The sequence below is a fragment of the Sander vitreus genome, chromosome 11 (assembly GCF_031162955.1).
Source record: "Sander vitreus isolate 19-12246 chromosome 11, sanVit1, whole genome shotgun sequence".
In the NCBI taxonomy this organism is placed as follows: Eukaryota; Metazoa; Chordata; class Actinopteri; order Perciformes; family Percidae; genus Sander; species Sander vitreus.
Genome location: NC_135865.1, coordinates 11,767,288 through 11,784,286, shown reverse-complemented (window position 1 = coordinate 11,784,286; position 16,999 = coordinate 11,767,288). Strand labels below are relative to the sequence as shown.

The window sequence follows — 16,999 nt, the reverse complement described above, 5'->3', positions numbered from 1 at the left end:
CCTCTCCAGCTTGAATGGTTTCTCTAAATATCAGATGGATGCTACATGCTGCAGTAAACATTTGATGACTTGAATACTGCCCATTACAATTTCTGAAACAACACTGAGAGCTTATTTGAGGGAAATCGAAACCTATAATCACATTACAAAGAACACTTCTTTAATATATTTGAAATTTTTGATATATATCTATCACTTATTTTGTCGCCCATCTGTCACATCATATTTGCAAGCCTTTGCAGATGGCTCCGTAATACAGTCAACTACTGAACCAGGCTTAAAGCAAACCTGTGCTGACTGCTGTAAAAAAGTAGAAGTTGTCAGAAGACATGGAGAGGATCAAAGTGATAATCTGTCAGAGAAAAAGCCAGACCTCAGGAAAACAGAAAACTTTTCTGAAAGAACTGACCCAGCCTGTACACCTACTTTGGTTTTGGGTTGCAACTAACAATTGATTAATCCATTTATTATTATTTTTTCAATCAGTTAATTGCAAAAGATAGTGGCAAATGGCCACCATAAGTTCCGAAAGCTCATGTTAGCATTGTAAAATAGCTTGTTTTGTCTGACTAACAGTCCAAAATTATAATCAATAATATAAAAGAGAGAAGAGCAGCGTATACTCATACTCATACTCATGCAGCAAATATTTGGTATTTGTACTTGATAAAGACAAACTATTACTCGAGTTTTCTTTAGATCAACTTCTCGATTAAGGTCTCTAAAAGGTTTGCAAAATCAGGTCCTGCTTCATAATCTAAAAGTTCTTGTAATACATCCATGAATCTAAACTATAAAAAATAGTGCCAAACAGGAGAACCTTTGACTTTGACAATTTGGTAGAAATATTACAACCCAAAGAGTGATATACTAAACAGACTGAATATCAGAACTAAATTCAATCATTGAACCTCTAACAGCGAAACTCATACATTTACACTGACAAAGTACACAGTCACCAACATTTTTGGTATAAGTGACAAAAACCGTCACAATATCTGATCAAAGAATTTGATAACAATTGATAGTCCTAATGACCAGTCTTAGTAAAGAGATGGGAGCATAACAAAGTGTTCACAAAGCAAGAGAGGCTGTATAAACACTTTGACTCAGCAGACCCACTATAGAAAACAAACAGCAATCCTGGTTCTTGCACTCCAAATACTGGTCCTTTAGAGATATGCATTTCCCTAAATACCAACAATTGATTCTTTCTCACAGGATTAGGAATGAGCTCCCCAAAACATACATTACTTTTACATAAATCTAATGATGCTTACTGTCTGCAGTGTAAATATAAAATGTTCCACTGCTTTGGCAACATAGATTTCATGCAAATAAAGCTTGTTTGAATTTTACTCTGGGAGAGGGAGGAGAAGATGGAGAGAAAAATAAATATGAATAGAATGGGAGAAAATGGTGAGATACAGAGGGAGAAAGGAATGGAGGAGGATGGACTCAGAGAGGGAAAGAGGTAGAGGGGAGGACAGAAAGAAGGAGAGGAAAGAGAAAAAGTGCAAAGACAGAACAGAGGGATGTAGAGAGAGAGGAAAGGAAGGAGGGAGGGAGGGAGGTGGGACTGAAAGCAGCAGAAAAAAGTGAATTATTACACCCTCTCTTTCATCTGCAGACTTAAAGGCTTAATCTGCCTGTGAGTGTGTGTGTGTGTGTGTGTGTGCTCGTCTATGTGTGTCTGTGTACACAAGTGAGTCAAACTGCTGCTGTTGTTCCAAAATCAACCACCAGATGGGAGCATACACTCACACTTTAAGTCTAATTTAGTTTTGGAGGAGTGCCTTGCTCTGCAGCACACTGGCAGGATGCTGGAACTGAACGGAGCCTGTAGTGTTTTCGTTCTTCCGCTCTGTTCCTTTTACATGCCGGTATGTAAATAAACAGTATTTACATTATGCGGGTGTGTAAAGTTTGTGTGTAAGAAATGGCACACACTAACATTATAGATTAGATACATTTAAATCACATCACATCTAAGAAGAATAAGGTGCTGATGTTGAGTTCATTGTCAAAAGCAGGTTATGAACTAAAGATTTCAGAGTAGACGCAGGGGTGTTAAGATTGCTCAGGGCTTTTGCACAGTTTCTGTCCACCCCCCCAAAGCTAATTACTTATCATTTACTCACCCACGCTCAACACTCTCTAAATGCATTTGAGGTAAATATGTGAAATAAAAACATGGATCATGGGAACTCCATATAATGCTTGGTGTAACTGTTCTAATCTAAGCTCAAAGCCTTAGATACTGTTGAATATACAGTTAAACATAGGTTTTCAAGACATTTTTAGACTTTTTCTGGACCTTCTGAAATCCTGCAGGCAGTTCCTACAGCCTTTCAGTTGGCAGCTACCCTGCATGCGCAGACTTCTTGGAAACGGTCTACTAACACATCTCAATGTCCAACGTGATATGTGTCTGTAATGCTGGCTGCGCTCTAGACAGTGTGTCGAACAGAGATTATCCTAACTGTGTCTGTGTCTGTGACAGTTATCATAGCTGCTTTATCAGTTCCTCTGTAACAAAGACCGACTCTGTGCGGCCTCATCGCCACTCTGACTTTTAAACCTGATGTTTCGGCTCTGCCAAGCACAAAACAGAGTAAGCGCTGTGAACGAGGGGTTAGGATGAACATTTTTTTCAAAGGATACTATGATGATATAATATTTTGCCGTGAGACTAAAACAGTATAACTTTAAATGTGATCTAGTTATCCTGCCTAAAAACTGAAACGTATTATTAAACGTATATTTTCCTTACAGAGTTTTAATCTTGTCAGGGTGTAAAGGCATCGAAAACAGTATTTATATCATAACTGGATGCTACAAATAAAGCAAATGCATATTGAGAGGTTGTTTTGGTAGCATAGCAGCTCATTTAGGCTGGGTGAGGCAGGTCATCACTTAAGATTTATAGACAGCATTCCAAAACAAACTAGAATGATTTGTTTTAGGCTGACATTTCATTTAGGAATAACAAAACATATTACATACACATATACACATATTTTGTACTTGTTATAAGATGGGGGGGGGGCATCTTTTAATATCAGAATGACAAATAGAGCAATACAACTACCTTGTTCCGACTTTATTAGATATATTCAGCATATCAGTAATAATTCTGAATCCGGTTCAAGCTATCTTTGAGTGTGACGATGTAAACAAGGCCGCTGCCTGCTGTTCCATAGTCAATGAGCTGTTTGTCAGCTAGCCATAGATTAGCTGTCCTAGACAGTGAAGCCAACAGTTAAACAAATGGAGCTGAGACAGAAGCGGGCATTCGGTGCCATCCTTCACTGTCAGCGTAGCCCGATTTAACATCCACAGCTTTAACACCGCAGATATCACAACACATAGGATGGCATTCAGCATTTGTGCCAGCTGCCTGGGGGAATGACACTTACTGAGGTATATAGAGACACACTAACCCTAACCCAATACACAAAGCCATGTGAAATCTGGAAGAAAAAATCTTTTTCACCTGATGTGGTGTTAAAGGTAATTAAAACATGTGGTGAGTTTTAGTTACAGGATGACAAAATGTCTGGAATTAAAGAATACCATGTATTTTTTCTTCTCGCACTAATTATATGTGTACTAGTATCAGTCCCTCCAGAAAGACGTGATTATGCGATTGCATAATTCAATGCATAATCAGCCAAAGTCTGCATATTTATGTGGGGGCCGCATTTTTTCAAATGCGCCGCACTTTCGCCGCATAAATTGCAGATTTCCGTGCAAAATATGCGGGGCTTGCATGATTTCATAATCCCCGCAATTTCGTTGCAAAAAAGTCACATATATCTTAGCAGAAAGTTGAAAAATGTTGCGTTTACTTCACACAAGAGCAGCCATTTTCCCCTGTTGCCATGGGAACGTTATGAAGTGACGTAATTACGCGACATGAACATCATCGAAAAGCTGCAAACCCCGCGATGAAGCCATGATGAAACCGCAGTTTTTGCAAGTTCCCGCAATTTCATTGCATAAAATTGCATAAATATCCTGCATATTCCATTGCATTTTTTTAAGAAAACGTGCCGCATAATCAAGGATTTTTGCCCGCAACAATCACAAAAAAACTCAGCATTTTTCTGGAAGGACTGTAGTATAGCTGAGTGGTCTGAAGCAAGAGAGATTGTGTTCTCTTAATGGAGATGTGGACTCACACTTACTCAGTATTTGTTTTTGCCATATTGAGTTCCCTGCTCTAACAAAACAGTTGCCTGACTCTGGATATTTCATTTAATAATTGTAGATTTAGAGCTGAAAAAATTAACTTGATTAATCAATTAGTTCGATTGACAAAAAATATTATTATATTATTATTATGACAATCGATCAATCGCTTATCTTATATCATTTTCTAAGCAACAATACGAAATGTTCCATAGTTTTAGCTTCTAAGTTGTGAGGAGCTGCTGTTTTATGTGGTAGTCAATCAATACTTTCTGGGTTTTGGAGTATTCATCAGACAAAATAAGCTATTTGAAGACATCAGGTTGGGCTTTAGAAAACTGTAATTGTAGAAAAGTATGTATTTTATAATGCCTGTGTATTTATATACACTATTTTATCTCACAAGGCATTTTTGTTGTATCTAATTTACTACTGTGTACCACTGTACTGTCTTGTTGGCTATTGTTTAAAGTTGATTGCAGCGGTGTGAAGCACTATTGCCCAAACAAAACTTTCTCTTGGGGACAATAAAGTATCTATCTTATCGTATAATAAGACTAAACAATGAAAATCATCATTAGCTACAGACCTAGTCAGAAGGCGGTGCTCTTATTTCATTGAAATTAAACATGAATTGCATGCACAAATGTTGACCCAATCAGTATTCGAAGACTTATTTCATGATCAAGAGTTGTGATTTTCATTTCTGAGGAACCCATTTTCACGAAATCTGTCCTGTCTTGATGTACTTAGGTGAGTGATTTGTGTGAAGTTACTGCATTCAGCTCTTAATTATGGATGAGGTGGAAATAATAGAAGTTGCAATGTAGAAGCAAGACATCTAATTATTCTATTAGAGAAAAAGTGCTAGTTTCTCTCATTTCTCAAAACACAATAAATCTTCTGTATGTAAATCTGGTTAATTAAGGCAACTAATGGTGGAGTATCATTATCTATTTCCACAGAGTATTTTTCACAGTATGACTCTTAAACCTCTTAAACTGTGGTGCAAAAAGGCACATCTTAAAACAAGCCAATGATAATTGACTCTCAGCTAAAATGTCCTTTTGGAGTTGTTCTTGAGGATGAGCCTCACCTTCTCTGCTTTGGGTGCAAGGACGCCCTGGGTGGGGGTGTGGGAGGGGCCCGATGATGGTGGCTGCAAGGGACTGGCTGGGTCCCCATTGAGGAGCACCGCTGACACGTTGGGAGGCGTGAGGCAGGAGAGAGGGGAGGAGAGGGGGAGGAGGGGCCTCGAGGCAGGGGAAGAGAGGGGTGAGGGCCCTAAGCTGGGTCCTGGAGACACCATGGAGAGAGGACGACCCGATTGGCCGGGGCAGCGTGAGGGGGAGGAACTCTGAGGACGCAGGGGGGAGAGGGCCACCGTGGAGCGCTCTGGGTTTCCAGCAGGAGGACTGTGGACTAAAACAGACAAAAACACACGTGTGTTATTATAATTGTGAGAAACTTTTAATGAGTGCAGTCATCACTAATCCAGAGAGGGAGCATGCCAATGTTTTGGGAGCACTCAATATCTGAGGAAAGATATGGTATCAAATAATCTGTGTCTTTTGTATGTGGGTCTAGCACTATTATAAAAACAAATGCAGTTTCACATAGGCGATCCCTGGTTCCTGCAAGATATAGCCACACTATGATTTTGTGCCAATTTTGGATTACAGTAACGTGTAAAAGGTATACTGGGTAATGCAAAATGCAATTACTTGACACACTGTTATGCTTAGGAGGTTTAAGCATAACAGCAAAGGCTGCTGTTACGTCTATCCCCACATGCATTGGGTGGACTGCAGAGAAACCTGTCTATCACAGAGATGCAGTAGATGAATGCACATTATCTATGAATTACTTATTTAAATGTGTGGAGTCTTCTAAGAGTCTACAATTCACCTCAGTTGCACATTTTTGGTCTGATTAAACCCACAAACACAGAACAGGCCAAAGAGGATGAGGTTCAAAATTCAAACCACCTTGCTAGGAATGTGAATGTATGTAACATACTGTGAATAATCTAAGATTTAGTCAAGGCCCTAATTCTGAACGTACCCCTTGCAGAAATAGAAGAACTGGCTGAGATGTCCTGAGTTTTGGAGCACTTTTCTCAGCCTTTGACTTGTATGAGGTCATTTTGTGCTACACACACACACACACGCATGCACACACACACACACACACACACACACACACACACACACACACACACACACACACACACACACACACACACACACACACACACACACACACACATATACACACTCACACACACAGCCACCTGCTCTTCTCTCTGCAGTACTCAGGCAGAAATCCATAGAGAGGCGTGCTGGTCATGTGATAAAACCACTAAATGCCAGAACTATGCACATACTTTATTTTGTAATGGGGACCAGATGTGTGTACATGTCTCTGTTTGTGTGTATGTGAGAGGGAGAGAAAAACAGAGGGAGAAAAGGAAAGAGGTGGACGGAGAGAGACATGAAGCTCTGTCATTACGCCTCCATAAAACAAAAAGCACAGTGATGTCATTCAGTTGTGTTTGGGAGTCTGTGTGTGTGTGTGTGTGTGTGTGTGTGTGTGTGTGTGTGTGTGTGTACGTGTGTGTGTGTGTTATTCTTGGCAGTGTTCTCACAGTGTGTACTCTTCAGCCTCCCAAAAGAAACGGTCACCATTATTTTCTCAGAGGGAGAAAGGAAACACACAAAGAGAAAGAGAGAAAGGGGTTCTGGAGAAATGAATAGACTGAGTGGAGAACAAGACTGATATGATCTAGACCTTAGTAATGTCTTTGTGTTGTGTGCAGACTATATGTGCACAGCACATACAGTACGTTCTTGTAACTGTTCTGCAATGGTGGCTTATGTTCAGTGATGATTCAGTGAGTTCATATAGTGCAGAGGAAAGTAAGAGTGAGAGATGGGTGCGTGACGTTTGCTTCACCATATATCACATATATCTTTTCAATGCAAAGTTGTTTTAAGCAAGATGGTTCTGAACTGTGGTTTCTGCTGTCATCTCAACGCAAGAATACACCAGCCCTCTGAGTTCTCTCTGTGTGGAGTTTCTTCTCTATTCTGTGTGTTTTTCTTTTCCAACAGTCAATGACTAACAACATTGGAGGAACTGGAGGTTAAAGAGGCTGCTGTTAGCATATGTCAGCAAGTTTTTATATGGTGCAGAGGCTACTTGAATTAATGACTGATCAATATTCTATTATTCTGTAATCAGAGACTAAGGGGATAAAATGCTCTGCTCCTTTAAGCCTGTAGGCTGGTGAGAAGTCTTAGTATTGCACTGCATGATATTGCAGAGCATGACATTCCAGAGACAGACACATCTTCATGTGAATACATACTTTCTTTTCACTTGCTTCACATTTCTCTGGAGGATTATAAGATTTGCCTCTTCTTTCACGTGGTGTCATATTGGGAGGCTTTAATGTGGCTGCTTCTGTTGCAGAATAGCAGGCTGTTTGTTTTCACAAGTGTAGCTCAACTTGTTTAACAAGTTCTCAATTATTTCTATCTTGAGTGCCACTTTGGACGAGAAGATTATGAATCGTTTATTTACTATGGTGGGGCTGTGTAATTTTGTTAATTCATGATAATCAGTGAACGTGCGATTTGGATAGATTAATAAACAGGAACAAAACTGAAAACAGATGCTTCTGAATGTTTAATGAATCCAGTGCTATATGATTAAAACCCATTATGTGTATTTCTAACATTGTGTGTGTGTGTGTGTGTGTGTGTGTGCGTTTGTTTCTGCTTACCCAGCTGCATTGAGGTGCGTGCCTGGTTAACCGTATGCTGATTGGAGCGCAGGCAGTTCTTCAGCTGGGCGGCGGCAGTTTGCGGAGAGGAGGCGGGACTTGCAGTGTTAACAGAGTTTGCTAGTGGGGTGGAGGGACGGGACGAAGAGGGCCCCGGGGACCCTGGGGACCCTGGAGACGAAGGGGCAGAGATTTTACTACACCCACTTCCTCCTCCTCCACCTACTGGACTGGACAAAGACGAGCCCCGAGAAGCACCAACTCCAAACGGGGCCCTGCAGAGGCGAGAGGGGTGAGGGGTGAGGGAGAGCTTGTCATTGAATGTTTCAGCTGTTTAAAGTGACTACATGTAACTTTTAAATGGTTCTGTTAAATGTTAAATTTTCCATATGATGATCATAAATGACCTGTAACAGCAAACGAGACTAACAGTGAAAAGAGCACTATTTTTATTAAATAGAATTATATAGAATAATAGAATAATAAAATTATAGTTTTTATTAATGCCTCTGCCCGGGTCCGATTTTTCCCGCAAAGTCACTAAATGATGTACAGCAGGTAGAAGGCGTTACAGAGCACACATTCTGAAGGGTCACAGATTTTGGCATAAAACCGGAAAAGCCTTATTATATAATAGCCTAAGTTATTTAGTTCAAAATCTGTTGATTATTAGGATAAACTCCTTGAGATGTATCATCTCGTTTTCGAGGGGGTCCCAACATATAACACAATAATTACATAACAACAGAGAAGTGAAAAATCACAACAAAACAAAAAAACATTGTATCCAGCCAGGTAAAGGGTAGCAGAAGATGTCTTTATATAGGCCTAATTGTATTTTAGAAGTTATCTGCTGTAGTTATGGCTGATACTGGGGCAGGACCATCACAGAAAAGAAGGAAATTAAACGTAGAACAACTAAAAGCTAGGAAAAGTGAAAGACAACGGGCGAAATCCAAGTCACAATCGGTCGGGCTTTCAACAGATGGAGACAATTATGGGATTGTAAATGATTCAAAACCGACCCCGAATACGCCATTAGCTGACATTAAATTACGCCCCCCTTCCATTTAGCACGGACGTTTTATTCCTTTAATCCGTGTTTGTGTTGGCCTACTATTTTCTTTTCCCTTGTCCCCCAATACTTTTGTAAGGCGTCCTTGGGTTTCATGAAATGCGCTATAATTTAAGTTATTACTACGCTGGTTGCTTCAACAAACTCATATTGCCTTGGCTCGTGACACAGTGACAGTGATACCCGGTTTAGCTCACGATACATCCAAAGTAGGCTAAGTTACCGTATGCAAAACACTCAAAATGCAAGGATGCATCTGTAACGTATTCTCTTACTGTAAAATAATGATTTTCTGTCTGAGCAAAACATTCATCGCAACTATATGACCTCCCGGTAACGCTAACTCCTAGACCTTTACGACAGCATGTGTGGTAAAAACACTACCGCTTTTGTCCAAAGGGGCTGCTGAAAGTGAAGGATGATATTTTTTTATTTTTGCTTTTATCAGTGCAAGTTATATGTTAACAAAAAGAATATTGCTTTAGAAACAAGGGTTTTCTGTGATACCAAGTCATGCTTTTTTTTAGCCATGCTACCAGTGTCACTCTATGGATGGCAATGTCTCTTTGTCTTCTCCACCACTTTGGTCCAGAGTGAACTATAAGATGTATTGCCATGATATTTGGTGCTGACACTCATATGCAAATAAGGGTAAATTGAAATAACTTTGTTGAACTTCTGACCTTACATCTAGCAAAATCAAGAGTTCAAGTTTGGAAACTTTCCTAAACTAAATTCCTGCAACACTAATGACATTTTCATCAGCCTCTGCTGCACTTTGTGTTTAGTGCTAATTAGCAAATGCTAGCATGCTAACAAGCTAGATTACGCTTGAATTACATTTGTGAACACTGTAACCACTATACACGCTTGTGGTTTTACTATGCTAATGTTAGCATTCAGCTTCAGAATACAGCCTCACAGAGCCGCTAGCATGGCTTTTGTTTAGTACAAATTTTAATAGCCAGAGTTTTGTCCATAATAGCAGAGCAGGAGGTGCAAACAGCACTATTATCCTCTGTCAAAGTGAGTGATTTCAGTGCTACTATCTAACGATCAGCACGACTTAATGTCCTATTGTAACATACAGTATATGGAGCTGCAGAGTGTCTCTCTGCAGAGTGCTGAATGGCAGAACAGTGAGCTGAACATTATTGACTCGGCGGTATTCACACTCTTATGGCCGCCTATCGACTTCCCGTCACACACATACAGAGTTATGGCTTTCTGTGTGTACTGCATGTATGTGTGTGTATGTGTGTGTATGTGTGTGTGTGTGTGTGTGTGTGTGTGTGTGTGTGTGTGTGTGTGTGTGTGTGTGTGTGTGTACCAATAGAAACAGCAAAGTTATTCACAGATTCTTTGATTTAAGATGCTCTATGGACAACACATGTACTGCTTATTGTGTGTGTTGGGTTTAATACACAGGCTTGTAAAGGCCCATAGAGATGAGAGATCAATAACTTTTAAGACTTTAAACAATTTTATAAGAGGAGACCATCATCCTTTACACCAAAACTGCATTTGTGCCAGAGTGGAAAATCCTCATGAAACAGCATGTATGCCGTTTTGACATATTAAAAATCTCAAATGAATCCAGGATAACTATAATCCAAACACATTCATGAATTCTTATATGGAATCTGATCAAATCAAATACTGTATGTTTATATCAATCATGATTATAAATCCCACAACAAATATGTTAATATTCAAACTGCATTTAAAAAAGAATGGCATGCCTATTTGTGCAGCCTGTATTGGTCTAACTCTACAATGTACTGTACGTGTGTGTGTGTGTGTGTGTGTGTGTGCATATATGTGTGGGCATCTTTGGCAGCCTCTCATTATCATTTTGAAAAATTTCTGAGCTGCACTGCAGACAAAGGCGGGGGGAAAGGTAAGATGGGGGGAGGAGAGAGAAGGAGAGAGTATGCTTGCATAAAAATAACAAATTGCCTCTCATTTGATTACTCGCCTGTCTTGCTTCTCTCTCTCTCGCTTAGATTGCTTAACTGCAGAATGTGAAGCAGCCATTCATATCCAGTGGAGAGGGACACCTGCTGTTTTTGCAACCATTTCATCTCTTTGTATCATTTTCTCTTTCTCAGTCCTCATTCTGTTGCTTTCTATTACTGTCTTCTATTTCAATTTCTTCCCAGCTTTCTTCCTCACCTTCTCTTTCTCCACCCTATTCAGTCTTTTTCCCTTTCCCTGTAGCTACCCATCCTTTCTGTCTATCCTACAGTACCATATGTTTCTTTTCATCTTCTCTTTGCATTTTCTTTCTCTTTCTATAATTCTAATTCTCCCTTGCTTTCAATTTATTTCTCTGTCTTTCTTTGAATGCATCATGGAGCAGAATACAGATTAGATGAACCGCCACTGCAAATGTTTCCACACATACATGAATAATGACAATAATTAAATTGCCAAATATGATTTCAGCACACTCATTTTTCTGTTTTGTTTGAATGTAACAGCTATGAGTAACAGTGTTTAGGATGCCAAAAGTAATGATGATGATGATAATGATCAACACTAAATATGTGCTAGCCCAACATTAGAAGTCAGTATCAACTGACTGCTGTTTTGCATGTTACACTGTATGTAAATCAAATTGTAATTATCAGGTATCGCTATTATTTTCCTAGTTCAAATGTAAAAACAGTGAAGATAGATTTTCACATACACACAAAAAAAAGGAATAGATTGGTTTAAACTGATTTTCACAGTTGGTTTTGTTTCCCGCTGAACAAGTACAGTGTTCACAGCAGTTTGCAGTCCCTTCCTGGTAAGTATTTCTCAGAATATGCTTTAGCTGGTGTGATAATCATTTTGGCAGTTTTGGTGGCAAGAGGTGAAAGCAGAATCCTGACAGTGCACAGTGTGGCGCAGAGGCTGAAACAGGAAGAATACTTTTTTAGCACAAGGAATACAGTATCCGCAGAGTGCGCCTCCACCAACTCAAGTCCAAAAACATTGCTTTTTGGGTGTGCCTTTGTGACAAAAGGCAGTGCAATTACATACCGTAACAAGAAGCAAAATTGCACTGCTCAGCCTGATCTGCAATCAGGTTCAGTTGGAGCCAGGAAATTACCGTGAAAAATTAGAAAGGAAATTACGACTGTGCTACCACTGTCTTTGTGTGAGGACACAATTAAGGGCCGTTGTCTGATTGTACTACACTGCTGACCATACCAAATGCACTGAATAATAAATGGAGCAAAGGTTTGAAATACCAGCTGTTTAAAAAAGGCATGTGAAAATGACATGAATGCTTAAGACATCACTGGCTTCAATGCAAAAAGAGAAGAAGGTCCCTGCCGCTACCAACCCATCAGCCCTCTATCACCTGAATGAGGTAACTAAAGTCACATTCAAGTTACATTACAATTGCAACAGGTTTGGATTGGTTATTTTGCAGAGGAAAGAACATGTGGTTGTTGTCCCTTTACCATCTTAGGCAAAATAAGTGAAATACTGTGCTATGACTGCACACCACCAATATGACTTGCTTTTATCTGGATGCTGCAATGACGTAGTTGCTTGGGAAGCTGTAGGACCACAACACCTTCCACCCACCCCATGCCTACGCCTGAGCTTACTGACCTGGACACTGGAGTGACGTAGTTTCCTGGGAAGACACCAGAGGCAGCAGTTCTCAGTGAGGTGCCTTTGAACCACCCGTCTTGACACTTCTCTGTCACCCGATACATCTCCCCTTTCCTAAGTTCAAGTTCATCAGCCTTCTGGGGCTTGTAGGCGTATAAAGCCAGATATCTGTGGAGCAAAGGCAGCAGACACAAAGTAAAAAAAAAATGGGTCAAATAATAAGTCAGCAGGACATTTCGAGAAACTGTTCACTGAACACCAATTATCTCCCTTGTGGATTACCCCTCACATGTTTTATGCAAAGTAAAAGCAAAGCTATTACAAATGCAAATAAATAAATAAATGAACAAATGAATGAACATTAGCAAATCAATCAAAAAAAAAAAAAAAAAGTAGAAATGTGTGTCAGTGCGTTACAAAGGGAGGAGAGCATGCCACATTTCAATGCTCTTTTACTTTTATAAGAGGCAAAATAACTCCTCTGGTATCAAGAAAACGACTCTCATGACACTTTTCTCTTTTAGTTATCAGAACAAGTTAACATTTTCTTATGGGATTTCAAGATTTTTCCACCATTTATTGTTTGAAAAGTGTATATTTTACACATCTTACTTTTACTTGTTTAACTGAGAAGTACATTGCAGAGGACCAAAGGATAAGAGCCTGCAAACTGTTAATGCTCCTCTCACTCCTTTATGAAACCACATTTTGATCTACAATAGGACCTTTGTCAGCTCAAAGAGATCTGTGGAGGTTTGTCCTCCCACCATATACCATCCATTTCCCCAGAGTGGGAAAGCAACTGTAAATGAGTGTTTGTCAGATATCAGTAATTGGTCTCCTTTAGCATCTAAAATATATTCCATTCAAACAGCAAAAACAAACTGTAATTTTGATGTTTTCTTTAAGTGAGTTTAGTATTAGTATTATTTTATTATTTAGTATTATTTAAGTAAACCAGGATTGCTTTCTAAAACAGTAGACAGTAAATCATACACATGTATAGTTTTTGCCTTTATTAAGTTATCTGATTGAGTATACATTCTCTTTTACAGTATTGATTTTTAATCACATCTTGACTTACCAATTTCCAAAAAATGTAAACAAATTCATACTGTACTAGCATGTTAACCAGAATCAAAGGTTTCTTGGGATATAATAACAATAAACGGTGAACTATAACACATGGACTATTACAGAATCAGAAGAGGCTGACTAATATCAAATCCAAGATGTATGACCGTTTAATGTTGCAGTGTAGCCTGGGATTTATTAAATTCTGAAGGAGAATTCAAATAATTTCTTTCAGAGGTAGTAATGTGACCACAAGAGGCTGACTGAATGAGTTTTCCCTCCCAAATGGTAAACTATCCTGTGAATGGGTAAATAATATGTCCTTGTTTACCTGCCTACTGACAGGTACGCTGATGAATGTAGTACTTATCTTATACACTATATGTGACTGTGACTGTGTATATAATGTGGCCCGGGAAATGGAAGTTTGGGGTCCCCTGCTGGAGCTGCTACCCCCGCGACCCGACCCCGGATAAGCGGATGAAGATGGATGGATGGACTATATGTGACTATGTTTATGTGTCAAGCATTCTGTATTGAATCTGCATTAATATATAAATAAGTTTCTGGTCCTGACACTGAGTGACATGCGTAGTATGTAGTGCCAGACTCCGCTAGAAGACGATAAGACCACAGAGTAAACAAGCCCTAAATGCGCTGCCTCCCCGTTGCCATGGTAACAGATGTGGGGATCATCTCCTGTCTCCCCATGGCAACAGGAATAGTTGCCAGGTCAAGATGGAAACGTCCGACCTCATCAGTAGAACAAACCTACTCTGGACGTGTGTGTGTGTGTGTGTGTGTGTGTTAAGTGTATGTGCGTGTGAGAGCCTGTGTGTGTGTATGTGGGACTACTTGGAATGTGATATCATTAAAGCTGACAATGCTGCATTTGACTCACATCCTGCAGGCAGGACACCAGTTACTAGTAAACAACAACAACACACACACACACACACACACACACACACACACACACACACACACACACACACACACACACACACACACACACTTCTATTCTTGTGCGGACCCTCATTGACCCCTTAACTAAACCATAAACCTAATTCTAACCTTGGAAGAAGCGATTACTGGCCAAATGTTCTCACTTTCCAAATACCCAAAAATACCCTCTCAAGGTTTAAAACTAAAAATGGTCCGCACAAAGGTAGAAGTACAAGATCACAAACACACACTCACCTCGAATATACCCGTATCTTTTTGGCAGTTACCTGGTAGATTAATTACGAGGTAAATTATAGAACAGTCTTGCTCAGCGTTGGTGCCTCACCAGCCATCTGGATGTGACTAGTGTGGTTACATTTCCAAAATAATTTAATTGTGTTTGTAAATGTGTCAGGAGGTTTTACGCTCTTTATCTATCAGAGAAATAATCAACCTGTGAAGTCATTTAAGTCAATTAATAGTCAATAGCAATGAACACCTACTTTGTTTGTCTTAAGTACTGAGTCATATTACCTATCTATTGTCATATTTATGTGTCTGAATGATTTTGGAAAAATTAGACAGATAAGGGAAAAATAAAAATGCTTACTGCCTGAGTACCTTGCTAGCCTCGAGCAGTGGTTCCTTACCTTTTTCACGTCAAGGATCCCTAAACTGACACAAATTAGACCACGGATCCCCATTTGATAAGACTTTGACTTTGTCAATCTTGCTTTTAGATGTTTAATTACAAAAAGTGTAAGAAACCCATGACCAATATATACATACATTCTGTCATTGTGTTACTTATGGATGGAATTTTAGTGAAAATAAATGAGTTACCTTTTTGCTGACGGACCCTGTAAAACCCCCTCAAGTACCCCTGGGGTCCCAGACCCCACTTTGGCAACCAATGGCCTAGAGGGTTTAAGATGCTGATCATGTAATCACAACATGTTTTTTGCACACCATCCCCATCTCTCTCTCCCCTCATTGCACGTAAACTGTCACTACTATTATCCACTATCAAATAAAGCACAAATTCCCAAAAAACTATATATATATAATTATTATTATATATATATCCACTCCTGCATTGGTTAGTAAAGACTAAGCACCTTACTGTCCGTTGTTCATTTTTTAAGAAAATAGTAATAACAATAGGTGATGAACATTCATCTCTATGAAAGCACAAAACAGGCTGTACAATAAAATGCATAGTGTAAGCTATGGCTGTTGAAAGCCTTGTTATGAAACACTGATGTAAGCATCACACAACTGAGGCAATGGTGTGTGTGACTGTATTTTTCCTTTCTGATGGGGATTTGATCCTTAACCAGTAACATAGCCAATAACTCTAGGCACAAAAGAGGAAATATTTGTAAGGTTGCCAGGACGCGGGTTCTGAAAACCTGCTTGGATATCAGGCACATACTGTATCTACTCTGTTGTAAAACATAGACGGAAGGAGGGACTAAAAAAACTCGGACGCAGGTGGGTGAGCTGACAGCACCCTGAGGTGTACTCACATGTTGAGTGGCAGCTGCACCTTGGCATGGGCCAGCAGCTCAGAGGTTATGGATGCCACTTTGGGGGGCACCAGCACCCCTGCCGAGGAAGGAGAGGGACCCGGGTGAGATGCATCCTGCAGACACAGAGAGAGATGCACACATACAAATCGAGGGCTTTCCATTTAAAGTAAAACATTACTTGTAATATGTGCCAGCAGTATTTCAGCTTTTCAGTATGTGTCCTGGGTATTATTCAAAACCACATTTAGCCCAGGTGTGAATGCCACCAGAGGCAATACATGTAAAAGCATTGTGTCTCCAGTCTCCAGCTGTCAAAAAGAGGAATGATGTTAGACTCATAGAACTGTCAGAGTAGGTGATTGGGGGATAAATTAATAAAATCTCTAGTGGAGAGGAGTGACCAAAGTGAACGCTGGCTTGCGAAATATACGTGCATGAGTGTACTGCATATATACTGTATATGCTTAGAACCTGACCAAATAAGCTGGGCTGATATATTGGCCGATATTAGTTTATTGCAGATACTGTTTATATGTATAAGTGTATATGTATAAGTGTATATTGGTTGGCTGGTATGTAACAAGAAATTGCAGCACAAAATGTCTAAGACATGTTTAAGGTTGCTTCGAAACAGTGACACAACTGCATTCGTTACACTCTAAAATATTGATATTGGCATTTGCCTTAAAAATACAATATTGGCAGGGCTATTATTGGTTGGGCAACAATAACCAAATATTGTAATAACAAAAGGAGTCACCCTTCATAACAAGTACG

At 39.6% G+C, this 16,999-nt stretch overlaps 1 protein-coding gene across 2 annotated transcripts in view; it reads right to left on the bottom strand.

Annotated features, from left to right (window-relative positions):
• LOC144525115 (E3 ubiquitin-protein ligase SH3RF3-like) overlaps nt 1–16,999 on the bottom strand; it is a 90,821-nt gene that overhangs the window by 8,074 nt on the left and 65,748 nt on the right. For both annotated transcript variants that reach the window (XM_078261629.1, XM_078261628.1), the window contains 4 exons: nt 16,220–16,335; nt 12,669–12,839; nt 7,982–8,256; nt 5,291–5,616 (listed from right to left, as the gene is read on the bottom strand). In XM_078261629.1, the coding sequence (XP_078117755.1) occupies nt 5,291–5,616; nt 7,982–8,256; nt 12,669–12,839; nt 16,220–16,335 (888 nt within the window). The remainder of the gene's footprint in view (nt 1–5,290; nt 5,617–7,981; nt 8,257–12,668; nt 12,840–16,219; nt 16,336–16,999) is intronic.